Source organism: Phragmites australis, chromosome 17 (assembly GCF_958298935.1).
Source record: "Phragmites australis chromosome 17, lpPhrAust1.1, whole genome shotgun sequence".
NCBI lineage: Eukaryota > Viridiplantae > Streptophyta > Magnoliopsida > Poales > Poaceae > Phragmites > Phragmites australis.
The window spans coordinates 26,035,937-26,061,422 of NC_084937.1; the positions used below are offsets into that span (position 1 = coordinate 26,035,937).

Consider the following 25,486-nt stretch of genomic DNA (forward strand, 5'->3'; position numbering starts at 1 on the left):
TAGCTTCTATAAACTGCTTTTCAGAATCTCCAGCTGAAACAAACAGACCATTAGTCATTGAATCATGATATAAATAAAATCTCATAAGAATCTTTCTAAACGGTATCTTATAGAATTTGCCTCAATCACGTAGTCATGCTTGCTCACTGCATCTCTAGTTTCAGTGGCGAGATTGGGAAAAAGTTTTGTTTGCATGGGATTTCAATATATCTTTTTTTCTCCAGCAAAAGTACCAAATTTTGTGAAAGTTTACTAAAATTTTGTCATTTTTTCTCATGTGTCCATAAAAGAAAATTTTGAAATTAGATATTTTATTTTCCTTCAAAATTTATGAAATGTCGACAAATTTTAATCCCTGAATAAAAATTCCGAAATTAGACATTTTATTTTTTTTCTCCAAAATTTTAATCCCTAGGCCCAGCGTACCTGCTTCAGCTCTATTCGGTGGGTTGCTCAGCTCGCGTTCGTCGACGAGGACGTGCACCGCGTCGGACAGCCCCAGCATTCGAAAATGCAAGTTCGATTCAATACCTCAAGATTTCATGAAATCGATCTGAACGATCTGCCTCAAGGCAAGACTACTTCACAAACACTCCAGGTACAAATCTGTCCTCAGAAATGCTGAACCACGACGCCAAAACACATAAGGTTTAACCGAAAGGTATCGCCACATTGTTTCACCTTCATGGTGTTGATGTCCGGTCAAAACAAGATGATACTCGCCATCACCAAATCACTCGGCCAAAATGTGTTCATAGAATAAGTCTAGCATAAGCATAAAAATGGTGGGAAAGTATCTAAAAGCAGGGGTACTGTCCTACGAGCAACGCAACCAAAGCTACTTAACATTTCACTCGTCCTCCTGGCTGCGGATCCTGGCAAGCTTGTTAGTGACCACGATGTCGAGTTGCGCAGCACGTTCGACAATCTCCTTGCGCTTGCGGGTGGAGACGTTGTGAGCAATCTCAGCGCAGTATGTCCTGTTAACAGAAAATATGATATGAACAAAGAGGGGACTCAGAAGCTCAAACACAAGTAGCATTGTAGAAATAACAAAACATCAATCAGAGTGTCAGAGAAACAGATTTTAAGCTCATGGGAATGTCAATCTTATAGCTATGATGTCTGGCACTAAGCCATTTTCGCTAGACTACCCATCCTACTAGGAGGCCATACTGTCCTGCAGAGGTAAGCTATTAACTTTCTAGCCTACATCGCGGAGTAAAATCATAGTATGTGGCACCATTGAAAGCTACCAAGAGGTAAAAGGTCACCTGTTGTGCATCATAAGCAGCTCCAGCTCAGAGACATTGTGGACAACAAACTTCTTGAACTTGTTGGGGAGGTAGTGCCTGGTTTTCTTGTCAGAACCATATCCAATGTTGGGCATCAAGGTGCATCCCTTGAACTTCCGCCTGACGCGGGAGTCGATACCCTTTGGCCTACGCCAGCTTGGCTACACAAAACAGTATCAGTGAAAATTAGCACCTTCAACTAAACCAACTGAAATGGCAATGGTACATGAGGTGAATATACAGCCCAAGGACTAAGAAAATTCTGCACAGCTCTCTTCATGGATCTCTACTCCTGCCCTACATAAAGAGGTCAAATCCACGACTTCATACAAGACTATTTTCAGGAAAAAGGGACAAAACAGTGGCTGGTTTAGGCACAGCATTGCACAATTTGAATTCACCCAGATGGAAACATTGTCCAAACTGGTGGGCATTTGTTACATTGCCTCAGTACAGTATAAAGTTATCCTCACCTCCAGAATCAGTAGCATTTCATCACTGTAAATTAACCTCCCTAAACAATCCAGAGGGACTCGGGTCAGTTCTAACGATTGTTGGATACTTAATTATCATAACCATAGGAGGCGTCCCACACAAGGAAACCTTCATTCAAGCTAGGCCTTGAAGCTACACCGCTTCCAAAATCAAGCTTACATTGAAGGCTGCAAGTGGAAGATTCAAAATCTAACACAAGCTAACGATCTGCAACTATAATATTCCAAACCAAAACTGGTGCAAGATATGCAAGCTAGTGTGCATTTCTAAGCAATGATGGCCACATGACCTTGATGTATTCGTGTTCTGAACCCAACGCAAGCTAACGTGACGCTACTGGACCATCGAAGAACGCCGCCACTGCTTCGTGAGCTCGCAGAACAAGAGCTACGCGCAAGAAGTTCTTTCTTTTTTACCTTGAGGCACTTGTAGCGGTCGGTGTGGGGCCTCTTGAACTGCTTGACCCGCTTCTTCACGATCTTCCTCGTCAACAGCGGCACCGCCATCTGCCCAGACGCGGCGGAGGGAAAGGGGAGATCAGCTCGCGATGAGAACCACACCAATCGAACAGCGGAAGATGAGGAGGGGGTGGAGAGTGCGCGACGAGACGGCCGTACCTTCGAGCGCCGGAAACGGTTGCGGCGGCGGCGGCGTGAGGGGAAGCTATGGGAGAAGCGGGGGTCTTTTATTCCCGAACCCTAGACAAAGCAGTCCACGGGCGCGTGGCCTTTAATGGGCTTTAGCGGTCTTGAAGGCCCAGTTTCTTCAAAGCCCAAGATGCTTTCTGTAGGCACGATTTCTTTTGGGAAACAGTGTTAGTCACGCAAATATACACGAATTAGTTTGCATCTCAAAAAAACATGAATTAGTTTGATTGAGCAGTACTCACTCCGGTTATAAATACATATTATTTTGAAAAAAGTGAATCAAAATTTTAAAACTTTGACTAACAATAGCTTTTAAAATATTTAATTTAAAAACCTTTACATCATATGTGTAGATTTGTCTTAAAATGCTTTCATAGTATTACAAATTTGATAGATTTTTAAATATATTGTAATAAGAAATAGTGATCAACCTATACATTATAGACCGTATCTTGTTTAAAAAGACATACTTATGACCGGAGGGAGTAGATGTGTTCATTTTTTGAACTTTGATTTGTAGAATTTTACCGGAACCTTTGGTACCAACAGATTCCGAGCTGATGCAAGACATAGGTTGATCTTATTACTAGGATTATTATCATCGTTGAAAAAATACTAGGATTATTATATGATTCACTTGTCTCCGGTATGGGAGTACACACAAGCCTGAAGAACTTCGATTAGGTCAGTTTCAGCTTCGACCTTGGCAATGGTTCCAAACAAGATCTCGAGTAGTGGAAAACGTAGCTCCATATCAATTCGTTCAGGCAGTGATGACCCGTGCGTAACAGTTCACATTTGAATCGTACTATCCAAATGAAGCCTGGAACCTAAGCCCGAGTGATTGTAAAACGAGTAAATCTTTAGAATAAGTCTCCAAACACAGCCGTATAAAAAAAGGAATAACAGATCAGAAGCTTGATCCAGAACGTCTAGAGGTTCTTATGGAATAGCATAAAGAAGTTACATGGAACAAATGTTCATTTCTCTACGGGATCCCGGAACGCATAGCATTTGCCGTGCTCGAGTAAAATGGTTTATGCATTCATCTATTTGTTTAAAACTGAACTTCGTTTGATCTGGAAGTCCATCCTACTCTCCCTGCTGTCTAAAACTCACTGCCAGCGTCGTCGTCGTCTGAATTGCTGGCTGGCTCCCCATTGACAGCAACAAGTTCGGTGTCAAATATGAGAGTTGCTCCACCTGCACGCAGAAAAATAAATCGCTCAGATCAGAGATCTGCAGTAAACCCAGGCCTGACCATAAAGGGAGAAAATTAAAGTTATCCACTCAGATGGCTGTGTTGATAGTGTAATGCAGATACACCACCACATACCATTACCATGCACAACAATGGTACAATCACCGTCCATAATTTTCTCTTGAAAAGTTCCTAATATGTCTTCAAGGCAAACATGGATCCAAAAGACAAGGAGTATATAACATACCAGGAATAGTAGGTGGCGATCCTTGAGGCCCATAGCCGAGCTTTGAAGGTATCTTCAGCTTCCGCTTCTCACCAACGCACATTCCCAGGAGACCCTGATCCCATCCTAAAGCGTATAGTGCAGAAATTCAGACAGAGAACCAGAGTACATGGAAAATAGCCAGTTACCAATTTAATTACCTTTGATCACTTGGCCAGTGCCCAGTTCAAATTCAATTGGGTCACCCCTTTCATAGCTAGAATCGAAATCCGTTCCATCAGTAAGTTTTCCCTGGTAGATAAATGACAGATGAAACAAGTGAACAACACAATTCAGAAGAAAGTTGATAGAGTATGAGGATTGATTATCGATGTATTGTATTGAGCCTCGAGGGCGGAATATATAAAGTACAAAGCTTGGAGGGCAAGAAGCATCTCCTAAAGATAAGAAAGGTAACCTGGGATTACAATCAATCCTAAACTACTATATCTGGAGATATCCCAAATATACTTTAACATCCCCCCTCAGTCGCAGCGGGAGCGTCGTAGACGATGAGACTGAAGAGGAAGACGATTGACATCCCCCGTAGTCGATACAACGTGATGATATGACTGGAGAAACCAACGAGTTGCTCATGCAGACAATAGCCCTTTGTGCCGATGTCGAGGTAGCCGAGAGCGAGGCTTGTAGCTGTGGTCGAGGATGCTGTGCATGAGATAGCCGTGGTCGCCGTAGTCATAGTCGGGGTTGCCATAAACGAGGAAGCCACACTTGAAGCCACAGGCGCAAGGAGGCGCTATGGGGACGGGCGCAGGGAGGCCCAGAGGGAAGAAGACGGTGATGCGGACGAAGCAATCGTCGAAGAAGAGGTCGATGCCGAAGTCTACACAGTCGATGCAATCGAGGACGAGACGTGCACCGGGTTTGCCAGGCCCGGGAACACATCGGGGACGAAAGAACGTACCGGTGTTGCCAGTACCGGACGCGCGAAGGTAGGAAACCCAACAATGCGCCAATGTCTGAGGGAACAGCAGAGAAGGCCTCGACGGTCGCAGTGCGCAGAGCGGCAAGGAGAAGAGTGCTGATGCAACCCGCAGTTCCCGGAGTAGATGAAGTAGTCGGGGAGGAGACTGCGACGTTGGCGACGAGGTTGTGCTAGACGAAGGCGGTAGAGGGAGGCGGAACTAGCGGCCTGGAGCGGCGACACCGGTGTCCGAGAGAGCGTGGCGGCGGTGCTCGAAGAAGCCGACGAAGAACACCCGAACATCGTGACGAAGACCAAGGGCGCCAACGACAGAGGCGACGTTAGTCGGCCGAAGTGTCGTGGCACGCGGGACGGTGATGATGGGCGACGGCGGGATCCTCCGTTTGGCTAGCCTGCACCAGGGAGGGTGCGACGGCACTGCGGAGGAACGACCATGGGCGGCAGCACTGCGGCCCGAAGGCGACACAGCGGCAGCCCCGATGCTCGGGAAGAGGCGCGTACTCGTGGACGAGGAGGACGGGAGCCGTTGTCGATCGCCTGGGATGAATCGCACGCGATTGACTGATTAGACCGAGAGCGCGCAAGGTGGTCGAGGCAGAGGGTCCAGGGTGGAGACGACGACAAACCGGCGTGGAGCGCCATGCGGACAGGGCAGCCAGGCGCCACGCGCCCAACCGTGCCACACGAGTGGGGACGTAGCGCATGGAGAAGAGGCATGCACCGATCTAATCCAGCGCATGGAGTCTTGTCGATGGGCGACGACCAAACATGTGGAGAAGAGGCGTGCACCGATCCAAGCGTTTGGTCAGGTGCGTGGCGAGCGGCATGGTCAAGGTCAAGCAGGCGTGGTTGACGGACGACGCGTGGAGACGGAGATGCAGCATGGCGATGACGCATGGACGAGCGGCGGTCTAGAGACGTCGGTGCATGCACGTGGATGCGGGCAATGCAGGAGACAGTGACGGAGACCTGATCTAGGAAAATGGAGGCGTGTCGATGTGTCCCGTGGTGCATAGAGACGGACAGGGGTTGGGGAGGCGTGGAGACGTCCCGTGCGTGTGGAGACGGCAGATCAGCGGGACGCGTGGAGGTAGGGGCAGCCAACATGACGCGTGGAGACGAGGCAGGCGTATGTCAACGTGGTGATGGATATGGTCGACGGTCTGGAGATAGAGAGACAGGCGTCGCAATCCTAGCCATGTCGCGCAGATGGAGCAGGCCGCACGGTGTCGAAGCCGAGGTCGGAGTAGAGGCGCGAGGATAACAAACGGCGGCGGGCGACGCAAACCGATCTTTGATCAGAAAAACCAAAGAGAAACGCTGATTAACAACCGGCGAGAGAGAAAACCCCGATCAAGAGATCGGAAAAAGACTCTCTTGGGAGGCCGATCAACACGATCGGTGGCACGAACCCTAAGTACGGGCAACGCTGCCCCCAACGGAGATCATAGAAAGTGATCTCCCCGTGGGGGCGCGGTGCGGAAGTTGATGACGGCTAGGGTTTGTGACATAGGATGAGAACTTAAACTCTTGATACCATGATAGAATATGAGGATTGGTTAATGTGGTCGATGTATTTTATTAAGCCTCGAGGGCGGAATATATAGAGTACAAAGCTTGGAGGGTAAGAAGTCTCTCCTAGAGATAAGGCATGTATCCTGAGATTACAATCAATCCTAAACTACCATATCTAGAGATATCCCAAATATACTCTAACAAAAATATTGTCAGCAATGAGTGTTGTCTACTGTTAGAACTTCTTTAAGCAAAGTGGGCTGGTTGAATTATCAAGTTCTGGTGTAAGTTTAAAATATATGGCAACACCATTTTTCAACAGATGAAAAGTCTCTATTTGTATATATCCCATTTTTCCTACTTAAACAAAAAATAATGAATCATTAGCTGAAATTAGAAATTTTCTTTGTGTGTGGTAGATAACAAAGGTTAAGACATGCAAATCAGCACTGAATGGAATGAAGAGAAAAATATAGGTGTTCCAATTTACTCAAAGAAAGGCATTAAGTTAATGCTATGTAGGGCCATTGCCATGATTGATCTATTCCAACAGCAGCAAACAGGTGACAAAGCATAATATCAAACTTACACGGTAATGAACTTTAACCCTGTCTCCTTTGTGAGCTTGAATGCTGCAGGATTCTGGCTTGTGCTGCATTTTGCAACAAGAGCATAACATCAATACAAAGATCTGATGAAACTAATGGCTGCAAATGAAGGTCGCATAAGTTATAATCTATGCTCCATGGAAGTTCTTACAACACAGCTTTGATAAGACTAGACAAATCAACTTTAGCTTGTTCTGCGAGGATATTCTGTTTTTGAGAGAAAGGCAGAAGTCATTTCTCACAACAATAAATGCTTGGGGTAATCAGTTGTATGAAAATTTGATCTTCTAACTGTGTGGAAACATCAAATGGATTTTCGAAATTTTCAATGTTGACTTTTGTCAAATCCAGAAAGGTTTCAAATTTTGCACTCAACTTCTGGTTTCCACTGCATGCACTCCTACTAAATAGGAAACAAACAGGAAACCTAAGCTATTTAGGCTCCAATCTCAAATAACAACCCTCATTTTTCCTCCAAGACTCGGGATCCAAACAGCCTTCGCAAGTACTATGCATTAGAAATTCCACTATGACATTCAACAAACATGTACCAGAATACTGTAATTTGTTGCACTGGATGGAAACACAATAAAATGTTATCCATTATCAGCGAGAAAAAACACTATATTTACACTCCATTATCAGGGAGAAAAAACACTATATTTACACCAATAAAACCATGATATTAGAAGCCAAGAGCTCCAGCCAATTCCACCAAAGTGACTCTATTTCTCTGCACAGCATCCTTTCTGAAATGTGAATCCAATTGAGAAAGCAGCACGCAGACTCGCATATCTCACGATAAGAGTCCCACCACAACTCGTTTTCTCATAATTCGATCCATCCAGAACGATATCCTAGGGAACTGGGACCCAATATAATCGCGGAAACTACACCGCGAATCCGATCAAAACCACAATTTTACGTCACCTAATCTACCATCACTCGAGTTAGAGTTGAATCGATCCAATCCGACAAGACGGGCGGAAATGATAAAACGTTCCTAGCAAGGGGGCCAAGAACGGATACCTTGACGCCGATCTGGAGCTCCGTCACGTCGCCAGATTTCTTGGCGGCAGCTGCAAGACCCGAAAAACCAGATCAGATCGAATCAGAGACCGCTGCGCGGGGGCGGCCCCCTAGATCGATGCAGGAGCGGGGTCTACTCACCGACGAGTAGCAGGGCCGCGGCGGCTACTAGGAGGCAGAGAAGGAGTTGTGGCTTCGCCATGGCTGATGCTGCGGTTCTTGATCGGGAACAGGGGAGTCTGATGGTAATCTCGCGAGGAGCCAAGGGGTTGTGTGCTTATACAGTAGTTTTTAGTAGAGCGGCAGGAGAGGAGAGCAGGGGCTTCATCGCAATTTTGCCGGTTTTGAAAAATACCATTGCAAATATCAAAATTAAAACCATGTTATTATAATTAGTTTTTTCTTTGAGATAAACCATCATGTAATTTTTTAACCAAGCTGCCCTGTCTTTTTCCTTCTCTCTCCTTTCCGGAGATGGAGAAGAGAGGTATGAAAGGGGAGAAGAAAGAAGATAGGGTAGTTTCTAGTTTGGTCACCGGCACCGGCTCCCGCCGCTCCTCCTGGAGCTGAGAAGCCACCTCCCGCGTCTCCACGCCGAGCTCCACCACGCGGCCGGCGCAGACCTGCCCCCCCCCCCCCCTCCCCACAGAGAAACGTTCAACCGTTGCAGGTTGCAGATAGCACGAACGTGAGGGGTGCAACTCAGGTGAAAGTGGCACAAGTAACCGGTGCAAATTCGTCAAAAACCATACCTTGTGCCATTCAGGTGCTTTGCTTAGTTCGAAAATACGAGCAGAACGTGTAACTAAATAAGGTTGGAGAATAGTGGCAAGTTAGCTCCACAGAAAGGCTTCGCTGAATCTGATCATCACCAGTGCAGCGCATGGCTAAGGGCATATTACGTCAGTAGGCGATGCATCGAAATTGCACCGATTCAAAATGTCTGATATACCAAACCATCTTCTTAATTACACGGACTATCTACAAAGAGATGGACAACGTTAGTTACAGTGGCTTACGTAGAGTTGTAGACCAATGCAATACAAGAACATAGCCAGTCCTTACGCAAACACTGCCGAACAGTATCATCGATAGAGCTCAAGATGCGCGTGGTGTAACTGAACTCTGAAGAAGGCAGCCTCAGTGTCTGGAGTGGCAGCACATGAACGGTATCCACGGCTGCTTCCTTCCTTTGGACCTCTTGACAATATCCTTGCGAGGCATGGCAGGAGAGTTCCAGTAGAGGTCATCAGAACCAGATTTGGGCGACCCTGATTTCGCCCATGAATTATCATCCTTCAACACCCGGCGCCGAAATGACAGCACTTGTTCCTTGGCGCTGGGTTTCTTTACTTTGTTCTCCACACTTGCCTCGGCAAGGAGGACCTTCAGAGGGGCATGAACCCTTCCTGAATTCAACCTCACGCCTGTGACAGCAATCTCTTTGTCCTGATTGTTTCCCTCCTGGCCAACTGTGCCGTTTTCCTGCTGCTTCTCTTCAACATTACCCGTGCCTTGTGCTGCAACCATCTCCTTTGCTCTAGTGTCTTGAGCAAGCATCTTTTCTTCAAAACCGTCTGCACGTCCTATGGCGTTCGTCTTCTCTGCACTGGTGTCATCAGCCTGCCTTTTTTCTTCAACCTCGTCTGCTTTAAACCATGCATTCATCTCATTTGCATTTGTGACTTCAGTCTGCTTATGTTCTTCAAGATTTCCCATGCTCTGAACTGCACTCACCTCCTTTGTACCACCATCCTGCTTCTTTTGTTCAACATAATCTTTGTGTTGCACTTGATTCATCTCTGCAGCAGTGTCTTCAGCCAGCTTCTTTTCTTCAACATTAGCTGCATATGTATTCTTTGTAGTAGTGTTATCAGCCTGTTTCATTTCAATGGCATCTATGTTTGTAGTAGTGTTATCAGCCTGTTTCATTTCAATGGCATCTATGTTGTGTACTGCAGTCATCACCTTTGCAGTAGCATCTTCAGTCCGCATATTTTCTTCAACATCTGTACCGAGTGCACTGATATCCTGAGTAGATACTGTACGAAACTCCATTGGGGCTGCCTGAGATGGAACAAAAGGGATACTACTTGTATGTGCTTCATCTTCCTGCAGGCCATGGTCCAATGGTGCATCAGTCAAGCAAGTATTCTTCATAAGTTCAGCACTACTGCTGACAGGAATGTTTTCTGGACCAACCGCATGACCATTTTCACTAGCACTTGATGCAGATAGTATGCATTCATCTGCAGATATGTTCAACAAATTTCAGCACATAACCATGTATAATTCAAAGTTGAAGTCTGATTTGGAAAAAAAACATACAGTCACGCCGGGCCTCAAGACTTTACATATTTTAGCATATGAAAATATTATGGAACAAGATTAGGATCTAGAGCTCAGTGTACATTCAACTTTTGAGGTGCAGTAACAACTTGCAAGGCAAAGGGATTAGTTAAACTCTCTCCGTATTACAATTCTGTAATACTTAATCAACTAAACTTCAAAAGGCAGCAAGCATTCCTCTCCAGCTTAGCATTGCCTGATGCTTTCCAAAACAAAATAATTAAATTGGCACACCATGCAAAATAATAGACTATTTCCAATGCCAAAATATTTTCAAATGCATTCACTAAATTATACAGGTTGAACACACTGAAATTCAGCAAAGAGTAGAAAAAACCAGAGCAAACAACAGAATTAATGAGCACTATCTTATACCAAACAAGTTCAGTAAAAAACTCAGGAATTCTTACTTGAGCTACGGCAATGTTGTGCTTCAGCCATCCTAGTTTGGTTAGAGACTGTCAGCTGATCCACTATCAGGGATCTACAGTCAACTTGCTGTCTAGATGCAACAGCACTTGGTACCTCCAAATAGCAGCTGCCAGTGGGAAGTTCAAATAAGTCATCATTCCTGGCATCATCTAGATTATATGGATTCTTGTCAGAAGACATTTGATCCATTTGTAAAGAGGCTTGCTTCTGACTCGTAGAAAATTGATCTTCTGTAGAAAGCTCAGGGTCAATCTGTTTGTTGCAGACTTCCACTTTAGTGAATCCATGAGTGTTTTGTACCAAAGGATTTTCTTTTGCTGTATTAACAATTTGCTCAACAATATGTGGCTGTGCTCTGTCCTCAAAGGTGAAATCCAGCTCACTGCAGCTGTCTTCAGCAATGGAGTTGAGCATGTCATCCACATTAGTAACAGGAAGATCATTCTGAAAACCAGCCGTAGAACATACTGAACCTTCCTGGCAAGAACTCTCAACAGGCAGCTGAACATCTGGAGTATCTGCAACAGTCCAGTCCTGTGTGGGGAGCTCTCTGGGATCAGAGTAAATGACCTTCAATTCATTCCCATTTGGCACTGTGTTAGTGCTAGGATCAGTTATTGTTTCTAACTGAACATTATCTGATCCCACTACTTGTTTTGGTGACGCTTCAGACATGGTATTCAAAACATGTGTTGAATCTTCAATAAAGCCTTCCACCTTTCCGGAACATGTAGACTCGGATTCTGTCTCCAAAATAAGCGGATGGGTTTCCTGAAGAGACAAAACATTTGAATCATCAATCAACTCACTATGGCCGGATGTTTTATCAGATTTGATGTCAACCTTATGTGTATAATTGCTGTCAACATTCACAGAGCATTCATATGGACCCCCAAGCTTCAGGCTTACTTCAGGCCCAGCCAATCTAAGAGTTCCATTCTCCAAATCGGTCATAGTGGGTTCTCTAGAAAATTGATCTTTCCATGATCCATATTTTTCCAGAGAAAATTCACTTGCAGCTACACTTGTTCCTGATGAAACAGTATTCAAATTCTTAATTTCTAAAGAAAATTCAGAATTGGGTGCTGCAACATCTTCAGAATCTGATTGATGAAGAAATGGAGATGCATCCTGGTACTCATCAACACCGTCTGCGTGTTCAGCTGGATGACCAACAGCAACTGGTGCAATTCCAGTGCAATGTTTGGCCACTTTATTTCGACTTCCATTAGTGCAAGCAACTAGCAACTCAGTTCCATTGCCTTCATTTACAATTTCAATAGAATTGCTGGTGCAATCGACAAAGCCATTTTCACTGAATTCACTGGTGATGACTTGGACTCCAGTATCATCTAGAGAAACTTTTTCACTGTTGATACAATTAATCAGGCCATTTTCACTGAATTCATTGGCGACGTGTTCAGCTCCAGCACTATTAGGAGAAGCATGTTCTACCAAAACAATAGATAAAAAGTCAACACAAACTCTCTCTGATTTGAATAATCCAGCAAAATGATTCAATATTCTGTATAAAAAATACTATTGACACATACGAATATTCAGAAACAGGTGAAAAGCAGACAAATTAATAATTTACCACTAGAGAGATTCACTAGAAACTTCAGCGAATATTCTAGGGCACTTAAAGAAATACATGGAACAAGTACAAAAGACTAGACAGATTCTAAAAAATGAGATAATCATGATTCTGCCAGTTCACTAATAGTTACTCCCTCCACTTCATTAAGTTTTTCCATGGCCTCGGGAGTATTCATTTCACAATATTTTTCCATATGATGATTGCTCTCTTGTTTTCAAGAGACTTTAAATGCAAAGTGTGACTTTTGGAGGGGGGAGGGGGAACCAATGCGCGTAGAGCACTTAAGGTAGATTTACGTGTTCCAATGGGTATAAACCTAATCGTGGGTTGATTTATTGCTTCTTTTGCATCAATCAAATATAGCGAAAGGGAGGGAGTAAGGGTGTGGTTGGTTGGTGGGATGAGGTTGAATGGGAGATGATCATCCACATTTTTTAGGCGTTTTTGGTTGGAGGACGGGTGGATGGAACCATCTGACTTTTGAGAATATTCCTTAAATATGCTGGATGAAGTGATCCATTCATTTTGGTCGGATGAGACTATCCACCTTGGCTAATCATGATCATTAGTAAAATAAGTAGTTATAATTAACATGTTGTATTGCTAATTAGTATTTCCTACTATGAGATTTGGTTGTTAAGTGTTAGTGTGCTTGCACTATTGGTGTGTCGATTAGAGTACGATTAGTGATAATTAGCATATTTTGTTGTTAATTATTAATTACTACGATAAGATTAGCATTGATAAGTGTTAATGCATGTTGATTAGTGTATGGTTAACTATTATTATTTAAAATTAAGATATATAATTTAGTTAATTACTCTCATCCTATATCTCTTCAACCAAATAGAAAATTGGCACATTCCATCCATCCAACCAAACAAACAATTTGAATGGACATAATCCAAAAAACAGGGACAGCCATATCACATCCATCCTTGCCCTCCAACCAAACACACCCTAGGTTATAAGAGTGAAATCATATTAACGAGTGCAGCCTAAAAATCATAACAACACTGTGAACACTAGAGACACTAGAATCGTTCAACAATACGGTAAGATAGGTGAGGGCCGACAAATCATACAAGTGAAGGACAATTGGTCAGGATCAGGACTGATACCCTACAACGGTGTTGGTGACACAGGAACCAAGGGTCCCCGAGTCCCGAGGCCAGATCAGCAGTGTGCCACGTGGCGCCCTCCCGCGGGATCACCTCCGCAAGGTACGAGAAGACTAAGTCCCGGGAGAGGGTGCTCGGGGCTATGAATAGTAGTCTCCAAGTACCTGAGTTCCCCGATGACCCGAGAAGACCGAGTGCCGGGAAGAGAGTGCTCGAGGCTGTGAATAGTGACCCCCGAGCACTCAAGTCCGCTGACGACCAGAAAAGCCAAGTACCGGGAAGGGGGTGCTCGGGGCTGCGAACAGTGGCCCTCAAGCACCCGAGTACCCCGAGGACCCAAGGGAAGTCAATTCCGGAAGAGAGTGCTCGGGGCCGTGAACAGTGACCCCCGAGCACTCGGTTCCCCGAGGACCCGAACAGTCAGTTCCGGGAGAGAGTGCTCGGAGCCGTGAACAGTGGCCCCCGAGCACTCAGCTCCCCGAGGACCAAGAAAGGGCATATCCGGGAGAGAGTGCTCGAGGCTGTGAACAGTGACCCCCGAGCACTCGATTCCCCGACGGCCTCAGAAGTCCTTCGTCGGTGGCCCCCACATAGGTCCAGCGGTGAGGTGTCAACCAGTGAAAGGCCCGATGCTGCATTTAAGAGGGCGCGTGGCCTGTCACCTCCAACTGCTCCTCCACGCTTACTGTCAGTCCCTGTCACAGCCTGGCAGGGAGGCGTGGGGACATTTAATGCACGGGTCCCATCGCGGGACATCCGGCACGCCTCAGGATAACATCGCGAGGCCCAAGACGCCCCGCCTGCCGCCCTACTGTGTCAGACTCGCTCTGACCGAACGGGCACGCCAGGCTACTAGGTGGCTGCCCGATGGGCCCTCCCGGCGGCGCCCGTTGAAGAACGGCATAATGACGAACAAGACCGAACGGGGGCGCGTTTTCAACCCTACCCGTCACCTCGCGCAACAGCCCATGATGGTTGCTTTCCATTTATGGTGCCTTGGAACTCGTGCCCTCCCTTTCTGGGCACGCTACCGCCCCGGCGGGTATTTAAGGCGGGGCGGGCTCCCCGGAGAAAAAAGAGGAAAAATAGGTGAAGAGTAGCAGAGACAAGTTAGTTGAAGTACGGCTGAAGACCCGATTGAACCTTCAGTAGCCGGCGACTAGCACAGAAGCTCAGATCACCGAAGAACAAGAAGCCCGAAGCTCTAAGCTAAATAAATATTCTTGTAACCCAACAGAACCTCTGAGAGACATTCTCAGAGCATTTATAGCATACACACAGGAGTAGGGTGTTACGCTCAGTGCGGCTCGAACCTGTCTAAAAACCTCCTGAGCATTTACTATTTTCTGCATCCGATCCTTCTATTCCACCTGCATCGCATTTACGCCCATTTATTTCACCCGCAAAACAGATTCAGAATCATCCCCGGCCGAATCTCAAAGAGGTCCCTCCGGATCCCTACTTGAGGAGTTCATCCTCCGACAAACAGATTGCATATCATACAAGTACTTTTAATCTCAAGTTGCCAATTAAAAAACTTGCCAAAGATATGACATTGATCATATAGAGGACTAAGCCTAAAAGCAACATAAACGATAGCCTGAAGCTCAAATGCTTACCATAGCAGCAGTACAATAATCAGAAGACTTAACAATGCAGCGACTTTGACCGAGAATGCACAGAACAACATGGCCTAAGTCACAACAATTAGGTAATAAATTATGGCAAAACATGTCATTATGTCAACGCCCCAAAGGCCCAAACTACAGGATCTGGCCAACTAGACGACAGGACAATGTATATATAAAAGGATATATTCAAACTAATGAAACATCAGACATGCAGACACATAATGAAACTATAACCATTTCTATTTTGCAAATAAATCGGACGCCCATGTGACTTACAACATGTGGTGGGGGGCCACGAAGGGCAAGCAGACCCAAGAAAACAAGTGTTAAACGACAAGCTCAAAGAAATCCTACCTACCTACGCGACTAACAACGGATATGTCGGATTTTTAGGATGAAAGTCGGTATACCAAGAAGCCAATGTATGTACATGTCCACAAAGACAACATATTCTGACTGCTGACCAATATGAAGCAACCAACTCACCACGAGACGCGGAGAGCTAATTAAGGCAAGAGACGTGGAATCACACATGGATCTCAGTGTCTAGAGCCTGAATTTACTAGTCACATAGTAATAATAACTTAAGCAAAGTTTCAGATCTACAGTTTGGAAGCTACCTATGTTCTCTTTAACTTGTCATTTAGGATATCAACACACGGTCTTCAACAAGCATATTTAACTATTACTTTTAACAATTATATCTGGGTAAAAGTTGATAAAAATTAGATGATGTCAAAATATTTTTTATAACAAATTCACCAATATCATTTTTATATACCAAATTCTAATAGTTTTATGTATATTAATTGTCAAAGTTTCTAAAATTTAATTGCACGTCGTATTTTAAACATCTATTTTAAAACGTACAAATACAAGCCACTCCAACTGTTCTACATCGTCATCACAGAAGTATCGCTCCAACTCCAAGGAAAACAAGAGAGTACCCACGCTCTCAGCTTTAATGCGAGCCAAGAACCACGCGAACTTTTATTCCAGGCCCCACAGGAGTACCATCTCACTGTGCTCATGTGAGTTTTGAGCTCCTCTTCAAGCGGGGAACAGGGGAAAAGGCAATCAAACTTTTTGCCTTTTCAATCTCCTAGAAAAATATACAGTACGAGCAAAACAACAAAAAACCCAAGATGCCACAATCTATGCAAAATACTTTACAAAAAATCATCTTAATCCAACTCTTTCGATTTCTTACAGCCAAAAGGCAGCAAGCAAATAGAGAAATAACAGCAAGGTTGCAAGGCACAAAGAGAACACTTGAATTTGCACCCGAAACGAAGATAGAACTGTGGACGTAGAGAGAAAATCCAGCGAGTACCTGCAATCTCCTTGTCCTCCACCGAATCGCGAGCTTCTTTCACAGATCCGCGCAACGCAGAGCCTCCGTTCGCCTCGCTCGCGCTACGCCTCTCCCCCTGTCCTCCTCCTTCCCCACGTACAGCCGCACGCGCAGACACGTCCATCAGAATCAACGAACGAAAAAAAATCAAATCCAAACAAAACCAAGCGAGAAGCACCGTAAACCACCGCGCGTACCTAGCAGCGTCCCCTCACTCGCATTGCGCTCCTCCCGCCCGCCGACTCCCAGCCCCACGACGGCTTCCTCCTCCACCACCGCTGGCGCCGGCGCCGGCACCTTGCCGCAGTGCTTGCGGTGGGAGCGGCGGAGCTTGGCGCTGGGGTGCGAGTTGGGGTACTGGTACCCGCACACGTGGCAGAGGTGTCCCCCGCTGAGCGCCGCCGCCTCCTTCCCCCGCCTCTTCTCGTCGGTCCCCATGGCAGAGGTGTCAATCGACGGCGACGACGTCGGGGACCGCAAAGGCTACTCCGTTTTAGACGAGACAACGGCGGGGTTTGCAGCGTGGGGGGGGGGGGGGGGGCTTTAACTAGGTACGTGCGCATATCTATGACGCGTGGGTCCGAGGAGGTGTGGGACCGGGACGTCGGTGAGGGAGGGACGACATCAATGCAGGCCATGTGCGCGGCGGGGAGGGGAGGATATTCGCTCGGTTTTTTACGGCACTGGTGGACAGGTGGAGGGAAAAGTTCGTACGGGAGGGGTGGCCCACCTGGAAGCGGCGTCGTACCGGGCCGGCTGGCGTGGCGCGACATCTGCCGTTGGGGGTGATGGACGGCAGAGGGTGCGGGTGAGGTGGAAGAAAGAAGCGAGCCCGTGAGAAAGTTCCTGACAAGTCTGGGGGGCTACTGGAAAGTGGAAACTGTAAATGTGACCATGATTAAAACTTCGTCGAAATTTGAGGAAAATAAAATATTTAATGCTAGAATTCTTTTCACTGATACGTGAGATTCATATAGCGGAGGATAAAAAATGATCGAAATTTTAAAGAATTTTTTGTGAACTTTGATCTTTTCGTCGGTAAAAAAATAGAACGAAATTAAAAAAATAAAACGAAATTAAAACCCTGAACGTGACAATGTTTTGTCCTGTTTCCCAACGGAGCCAATGTAACTTCTCTCCGTTTCGAACACTGTCATTTCATTCTTTCTACTGATAGTTCATATAATGTTATAAACCTTAAAAAAAATAGTCTTAAGTCTGTTTGGTTATAGCCTCAAGCCGCCCAACAAATTTTTAACGTTATCCCGTGCCTAATAGTTCACTATGAAATAGTCCCCGCCCAAGCTTTGATAGAGCGAGCTACCGCGGAAACCAAAGAAGCCCTTATAAACCAAACCTCCCCTATGAAATCCATGGGCTCCAAACGAAGCAGGAAGATGAAGCAAACAATTTGAGAATTGAGATGAAGCGAGAAGAGGATATGGCCAAAAGCCTGACGATGAAGGGGGAAAAAGTTTGCCGGACGGACAAGGCCATCTGCTTCTCATCATCGTTTCCCCCACCTCTGCGTCTTTTCAGAAGAAAATGATGCGTACCATATGATTTGCTGCTTCGTGGTTCCTTGTCTGCACGGTTCTCTTTTATGGAAAAGCATCGATTACCATATGATTTGCTGATCATCGTTCAGATCAGATCACATCGGGGAATGGCATCTGCATCGAAGCGCAGCCGGAGTTCAGTTTTGGCATCTCAGTAGCTGCTAGTGACCTGCGATTTACTTGGATTGGAAGTGATTTCTCATCGAGGTGGTTAAAGATAGCAAGCAATTGGAGTGGGGGTGGTTGTGCAAGACGCTCGCCAAGGCCACTTACCAGCAGTTAACAAACAAAACGTACGGGGCTGGCATCACTCGTCTGCAGCCATCGCCGTCCCATGATTTCATCTCCTCTGTGCTGAGCCGTTTGATTATGGTAATGGTACTAGGTGGTTAGTCGTGCTCATGATGCCCAGCACTTGGCCGGAGGAATCTTGAATCCGTAGCGCACACGCCAAGCAAAGCCAACCCTTTTACCCAACCCTGCCAATCATTCTCGATTTCTTACTACGAAGGATCTATTTAGCAGAGCTCTTAAAATAACTTCTCAACTAGAATTAAGAGGTTTTATCAAACAACAGCTTTTAGCTCCGTAAGTGAAATCTGTAGAAGTGATTTTCTAAAATGACTAGAAGCTGTAAGCTGAAAAGAGTAGTTTCTCTTTATTCACTTTCCGCATAAAATCACTTTTTCCATATATTTTATTTTAGAGAATAACTAGAGAATCAATTTCAACCATAAAACCATAAAATCAATTTCAACCATAATAATTTAAATGAGAGAGCTCTAATAAACAGAGCCTAAATATACATCAGATTCATAGTAGTAGTAGGTGTCAATTAAAATGACTATATATATATATTCTTATGTCTTCTTAATATATAATATAGAGGTATAAGACGATGGAAACTCTCGCAACCATTGCAGAACATCAGAACACAAGCGATGAAGTCAAAGAAACTTGCTCACATCAGAACCCAATCGAGAGCTGAAAACAAGCTGAAACCAGGGCAATGAACTCTTTGGGCAGTGAATGTGCATTTCCTGCAGTGCATGGACAGAGATCGGATGGGGGCACTCGCTGCATCGATTTGTCGAGTACGGGTGCTGTTTGGTGTTGACAAGGAAAACAGTCGATGGACTGTACCGTTGCACACAGGCGGAGGTGTCTTCTCGTGAGCGACTTCATGGGCACCTTCTGTCCTTCTCAAGCAATATTAGCGTCAAGAATTGGAACGAGACACGCAGTGATGTTCAGTCTCTTCACGGAAAAATCTAAAATTAGATAACATATATAAACGTATTTATTAAAATAGATAATATATTATTGTATTTGTAAATTTTATATTTATATTCGATATATTATTTACTAAAAATAGATTTTCGGTACACTATATGTCGAAAAATTTATATTCGGCACATCATGTAACGAATATAATATTGTAGTCCGTATTCGATACACGGTATGCCAAATATAATTGTGTACCGAATTAGAGACTGTACGGCAATCAAAGGTCATATTCGGCACACTGTGTGCCAAATAATATTCGATACATGATGTGTCGAATACGGTTGATACTCGGCACATTTGATACTATAGCCCATATTCGACACACAGTATGCCGAATATGACCGAGTTCATAGTTTTTCAGTGTACGGTGTACCGTAATTTCATTTTCGGTAAATAATATACCGAATATGAATGCTAAAATTATAAATACGACAATATATTATCTATTTCAAGAAATACGCTCATATATGTTGCCTAATTTTAATTTTTTTTCGTCTCTTCACATACATGTTTCGGACCGTAACGGGATCAATATGCTCATGCATGGCAAGCAATCTTTCCCCTCTCATTTTTGTTTCTGATGTGAGCAAGTTTTTCTTTGTTACAGCGAAAGTTTGACAACACCCACCGTGACAAGCACGTTCCTAGCTCCCTTGTCTAATCAGGCTCGACGAAATGGACAATCACATGCAATCAGTTATTAGCCCAATGAGCTGCGGAGCTTGCAGGATCCATGGCCTGAAAAAGGAAAAACACAGTCAGCACGGCGTGTTAACAGCTAAAGAAAGCTACATGTCAATATCACAAGATAGTCAATTGTTTGCGCTAGCAGGAATATAGTCGAAGGGACTATTTATTTAAGCTTCTGCTTTTGAGTTTTTTTAAAAAATGTGTTTTTGGTTTGTCTGAAAAGTTGCTTTTGAAAATAGGCTGTTGACTTTTACAATAAATTTTTAGTTTTTCAACACATAGCTTCTAAAAAAACATCATTCAGCGAGCTTCTCAGTTTTAATTTATTTTTCTCAGAAGCCGCCAGAAACCACTTTTCTAAAACACCGTTTATTTTGATTTCTAGCAACAGCAGAAGTAGAATAAGAAACAGAAAACAAGTAGGGCTGAAATGTAATGTAACTGAAGTGAGCTTCTGGTACTATCATCATCTTATCAACCATGCAGTATAGCTCCTATATGTGATCTGCAGCTGGAGATTCTCAGTTCTCCAAGAATCGACAACAGAACGAATTCACTTCTGAGATCAAAGCAACATCGACCAAGACCTTTTACCAAGTCGAGCTAGGCGACAAGCTAAAGAATTGAAGAAGAGATGCCGATGCTCAAGCAAAGCGTACAAGGATGTGTCTAGCTCTGAGAGGAAACCTTACAAAGACGTCTCACTTAACTATGTATGCAGAGAATGATGGTGCGCTAAACAAGAGCTTCAGCAACAAAATCAGTCTAATAAACCTGCAACGCGAAGCTAACAGCCAACACAACACTTACGCAGAAATTACGGTTCTGCATTCGTCCTACTAGCAAATGTTCAAATGTATCAACTTATCAGCAGACATGAACTATCAACTCATATATGAACTTGCAGGTTGCAGGCTTGCACCTGACCTTACTACAACAATCCAAGATTATGTGAAATCGCAGTTGGGCTCTGGCCCAATCAATAAACGGATCACAATGCACTAGGCTGTCATTACCAGGGTTAAAAAACCGATGATAACCGAGCAAAAATCGCGATAACCGACCTTCTCAGTCCGGTTCGGTTTCAGAAATCGAACGGTAACCGAATTTGAATTCAAAAAATTTAAAAAAAATAATAAAAAAAATCTTTAAAAACTAGACACAATTCTAAGACCTTCTATGAAAAAAAAATTCAAAAATAATGTTGTTTGCATCATATTCTATAGGGATGAAGTTTGAAAAAATGAAAAAAATTGAACCGTGCGGATCAGTTATTAACTCATGTTAAGGAAAAGTTTAACATGCAAACACATATTTTTCTTATGTAAAACGTATCTTAAGAGGATCTTTAAAATTGATTTCACTTTATTTAGAGTTTTATTAATTTCTCTATGATTTTTACAAAGTTCACCAGCATAAAGTGAATATGTTAAGAAACAGCACTGTAATTAACTTTTTTATGTCTACTATTATTTTTCCTACGTAAATCATAGTATAAATAAACTAATAAAAGTGGTTTCACTAATTTTTAAGGTGTGATGGGTCAGTTATGAATTAATCTAGTCGCAACATATTTACACAATCATGCATGTTACAATAACTAATTCATAAGTTCATGTATTTTTAAAAGAAATAGTATCATGTAAGAAGACTAACAAAATTAGTTTCATGATATTTAGATTAGCAAAGAGTAAACTATGCATTTAACTTGGTTTAACAAATACAATTTCTCACAGAAAATTTTGAACTTTTTTATGAGTATAAATACTTTTATCATGTAGATCATGTTACAAGGAAACCAACAAAATTTGTTTCAGTTGATTTGAAGTTCAGATGAATTAGTTATTGATTTTACAAGATTGAGATAATTTTTGAGTTTTTTTTTTAACTTCACTAAAAATCGAGAAAACCGCTCGATAAATCGAGAAAATCGAGCGGTTACCGATAATGCGGAAAATTCAATAAAACCGCTCAGCTAAAATCGTGATTTTTTTTTTCCAAATTTCAAATTTTGTCAAATAAATTTTGTCCGAATTTTTTTAATTTAGGTGAACCGTGGTCATTACTCCATAGAACCTGTTGGCATCAAGTGTATAACTGCAACAGGTCCTATTGAGTAATGGCAGCCAACTAGAGCAAGTTCAATAAGGACGCCTCAGTTGGCTAATAGCCAATGTGGCAGGGAGAGAAAAGAGGAAAGAGAGAGAACGGGCGCTCCCGCAATCGCCGGGCTGAAGCACAGGAAGCGAGCGCTATCACCGACTGCAGCCCAACTCTAAAGGCAGGAAAAGAACATTGAAGCAATTGAAGGATCACTTCCAAAAAATGGGTGGTTTCGCAGCACTTGTAAGGACGCTAACTTAATATATGCTAGTGATCAATCTGATGACCAACTGATGGAAAATGCCATAAAATGTATGAGGACGACCAACAGAATCATCAGAATGAACAACATGAAGCTGAAACTTTCCCCGCTACTAACTTCTTGGGAGTGGTAAGCGCATCCAAAGATCTCCACAATAGTTTACTTCACTTAATGGATCAGTCCACACAGACTAACAGTTGTCTATTATTTGGTCTCATCCCCTAGCTGGCAAATGGCAACAACTCCACATTTGGTCATTTTGGGTGTGTTTGGTTGTCTGCATATGGCTCAATCTAGCCCATGAAATGCAGACAGCAGGTGTTTGGTTGCCTGCATACCACCCCGAGTCTAGCTCTCGGGGTGCAAATGTATGCACTTAGCTTGACTCTGTAGATATGTGTAATTTTGACAATGTGTAATTTGGGCGTTTCTGCAGAGCCAGGCTCATTGGATGCAACTTAGTACCCATCTAATGATGTTATTAGTGCATGATTAGTACGTATTAAGTGATATTAATGTATTTCAAAGAATATTAAGATTTAATAAGATAAACTAAGAACTATAATAGTACAATAACATAAATAAATACCATGGTAACACTTGTCTTCGTGTGGGTAACTAAACACTATCTCTTCTTAGTCACACTGAACCGATACAGGCAACCAACAAATTGCTATTGTATACACTTAGTCTGGCTGAGGTGAGCGTGAGCCTGGCTAATAGATAAGGGGCTAGACTCAAACATGCGAGCAACTAAACGCACCCTTCAATAATCCAATATAATCCGGAGAGACATAAGACTGTGTGATTTCAACATGTATAATCATCAAAAGAGACGTAAGACTGTATGATTTCAACATGTATAATCATCAAAATAGACACCTAGAGTTGACCTGACCCTGTACTTCTTGACCTCAGCCAGCTAAAGCATCACTTTTTTATGCACGTTGCAAGGATTAAAATAACGGGCTATAGTGTTTTAGACACTCAATCACTAAGCTAAACATGTGAATTCCGCTAACAGTTTTGAAGCAGCTATAGCTCACCAATAGCCAGCTAAAGCCATCACTCTTTTAAGCACATTGGCAAAATATACCATCTATTTTAGGACTTGTTTGGCGCCTAAGTTTATCACGACTAAGGTTAACTAAGTGTGACTTATCACAAAAAATGTAGCTAAATAAATGTATGATATGTAGACTACGAGACTAACAAAATGTAGATTGTCATAGTTGTAACAATTGACCAAACGGTTATCTTAAAAATCTATGACGTGACTAACTAGCGTGACAAACTTAGATACCCTTACTCTCTAGTATGACCTGGTTCACCAAATCACATAATCAAACTGCAATAGGAATGAGCTATAATCAATCAAAATAGTACCAAATCGACTAGTAATTTCAGAGAAAGCATGGTGTGTGCAGTGTGAATACACTTACTTGGGTCTTTAACGGTCTGCTCTGCGAGGTTATTGAAGTAGCATGTAGCTCCGGTCTTCCTCAGCTGCTGCCAGTACGAGTTAAACGCGTAGCTGGCGTGCGCCGCCGTCGTGTTCGGCAGGAAGCACTTCCCGCCGGGCTGGATGGCGTCGCACGTCCCGTTCCCCTGCCCGCACGCGTACGACAGCGCGCTCCCCACCGCCGTCTCGTTCAGCTTCTTGCTGGCGGCGGCCGACAGCACGCACCATATTGGGCTCTTGTACGGCGTGTTGTTCTCCGGCGTCGGCAGCGGCAGGTAGGACCACAGCGGCCGCCGTCCGGTGAGGTCGATCTGGTAGACTGCCGTGCCGTTGGCATAGTACAGCCCCCAATGCCGCTCGGTGCCCGGGCCCCCCTTGAGGTTCTCGTTGTAGAGCGAGAACACGAACACCGGCATCTTGGCGCCCGGCCGTGCCGGCGTGCCGGGGTTCTTGGCCATCCGTATCGCGAGGTTCCTGTTGTAGATGGCTGCGTTGTGGACGTTGCCGCCAATCTGGTCGTAGTCGCAGCCGTTGGGCCACCCGGTCTCCGCGATGGCCAGCTTGACGTGCCCGTACCCGAGCTTCGCCATCGCGACGACAACTGCGTCGAGCATTTCGTCGAGCAGGTTGGTGTATGTCAGACCGGTACCCGGGTCGACGTAGCGTGCGCCGCCCTGGAAGAGCGCGTAGTCGAGCGGGACGGTGAGGTTGTTTTCCGACCAGACGAAGTAGGGGTACGTGTCGACGAAGTAGTAGGAGTTGGTCCCGTTCAAGAAGTGGAGCAGCGGGCGCACGACGGCGTCGGCGATGTCGGGGCGGAACGCGGCGGCCGACGGCGGGCGCGGGAAGGCGCCGTCGGCGAGCGTGTCCATGGCGAGCGTGGTGCCGATCTTGACGCTGCTGATGCCCCGCGCGCGGAGGCTCCGGTGGAGGTTCTCCATCGCCGGGACCAGGCGCGGCCAGGTGGAGCCGGCGATGGACTGGTCGGAGAGCACCTCGTTTCCCACCAGGAGGAACTTGACCCGCGTCTCCGGGAGGTAGGGGACCAGGTTCTCCGCCACCCACCGGTCCGCGGCGGCCGCGGAGGCGGCGAGGTCCGGGATGATCTCGTTGGGCACCATGATAGAGACCCGCATGCGCGTGCCCGCCAGCGTGCGGAGCACGGCCGGGTTGGCGTCGTAGATCTTGACCGACCCGGCCCCCGCCGCGCGGAGCAGCTCAACCGAGCGCCGCGGCGGCGGGATGTCGTCGGCCACCCTGCCGTAGTTGACGCCGATGCCGTGGCCGCTCACCCCGTGCGCCACTGCAAGATAAACCAAGAAAGATACCGTCTTTCAGCTCACAAGCTCAGCTTGGTTCATCATAGCTTCAGCCAGCCAAACGACGTGGCGGTGGTGGCTTGCGCTTACCGCGTGAAGAGAAGGCGGCGCAGAGGAGGAGGAAGGGGAGAGCCCAGAGCGTCGGGGCGACCATGGATGCTGCCATGGCTCCTCTGCTCTGTTGGAGTCTGGGACTGGGTGTTCTCGGAGCTCGTGTGTGACTGTTGCCGCCTTGGGATGGCAAGCCATGGGCCCCTCTTGTAGAAGAGCGGTTTAAGCTTGGCAACGGTATAGTTTGACTCGGTAGTCGGTATAG

General features: G+C 45.0%; 4 protein-coding genes across 7 annotated transcripts; all 4 read right to left on the minus strand.

Annotated features, from left to right (window-relative positions):
• Positions 1 to 622: 622 nt before the first annotated feature.
• On the minus strand, positions 623 to 24,940 carry LOC133897496 (large ribosomal subunit protein eL32z-like). Its single transcript, XM_062338241.1, has 5 exons — positions 24,935 to 24,940; positions 2,408 to 2,433; positions 2,207 to 2,296; positions 1,275 to 1,456; positions 623 to 980 (listed from the first exon to the last, which is right to left on the minus strand). The coding sequence occupies exons 3-5, from the start codon at positions 2,294 to 2,296 to the stop codon at positions 851 to 853; spliced, it is 402 nt and encodes a 133-aa protein (XP_062194225.1). The 5' UTR covers positions 2,408 to 2,433; positions 24,935 to 24,940; the 3' UTR covers positions 623 to 850.
• On the minus strand, positions 3,279 to 8,340 carry LOC133897171 (peptidyl-prolyl cis-trans isomerase FKBP15-1-like). The gene is made up of 6 exons (XM_062337788.1): positions 8,143 to 8,340; positions 8,002 to 8,051; positions 6,954 to 7,016; positions 4,065 to 4,155; positions 3,886 to 3,990; positions 3,279 to 3,640 (listed from the first exon to the last, which is right to left on the minus strand). The coding sequence occupies exons 1-6, from the start codon at positions 8,201 to 8,203 to the stop codon at positions 3,546 to 3,548; spliced, it is 465 nt and encodes a 154-aa protein (XP_062193772.1). The 5' UTR covers positions 8,204 to 8,340; the 3' UTR covers positions 3,279 to 3,545.
• On the minus strand, positions 8,916 to 16,957 carry LOC133897170 (uncharacterized). Of its 4 annotated transcripts, none has more exons than XR_009905866.1 (5): positions 16,686 to 16,957; positions 16,468 to 16,575; positions 10,761 to 12,233; positions 9,067 to 10,250; positions 8,916 to 8,978 (listed from the first exon to the last, which is right to left on the minus strand). XR_009905866.1 is itself a non-coding variant. In XM_062337787.1 (5 exons), exons 1-5 carry the CDS (start codon positions 16,924 to 16,926, stop codon positions 9,142 to 9,144), a joined length of 2,886 nt encoding a protein of 961 aa, XP_062193771.1. In that variant the 5' UTR covers positions 16,927 to 16,957; the 3' UTR covers positions 8,916 to 9,141. The 4 variants fall into 4 exon arrangements, 2 of the variants coding, with proteins under 2 accessions (XP_062193771.1, XP_062193770.1); XR_009905865.1 differs by having other exon boundaries at positions 8,916 to 8,982; XM_062337787.1 differs by having other exon boundaries at positions 8,916 to 9,879; positions 9,925 to 10,250.
• Positions 19,782 to 25,486, minus strand: LOC133897495 (probable glucan endo-1,3-beta-glucosidase A6). The gene is made up of 3 exons (XM_062338240.1): positions 25,261 to 25,486; positions 23,832 to 25,154; positions 19,782 to 20,072 (listed from the first exon to the last, which is right to left on the minus strand). The coding sequence occupies exons 1-3, from the start codon at positions 25,334 to 25,336 to the stop codon at positions 20,035 to 20,037; spliced, it is 1,437 nt and encodes a 478-aa protein (XP_062194224.1). The 5' UTR covers positions 25,337 to 25,486; the 3' UTR covers positions 19,782 to 20,034.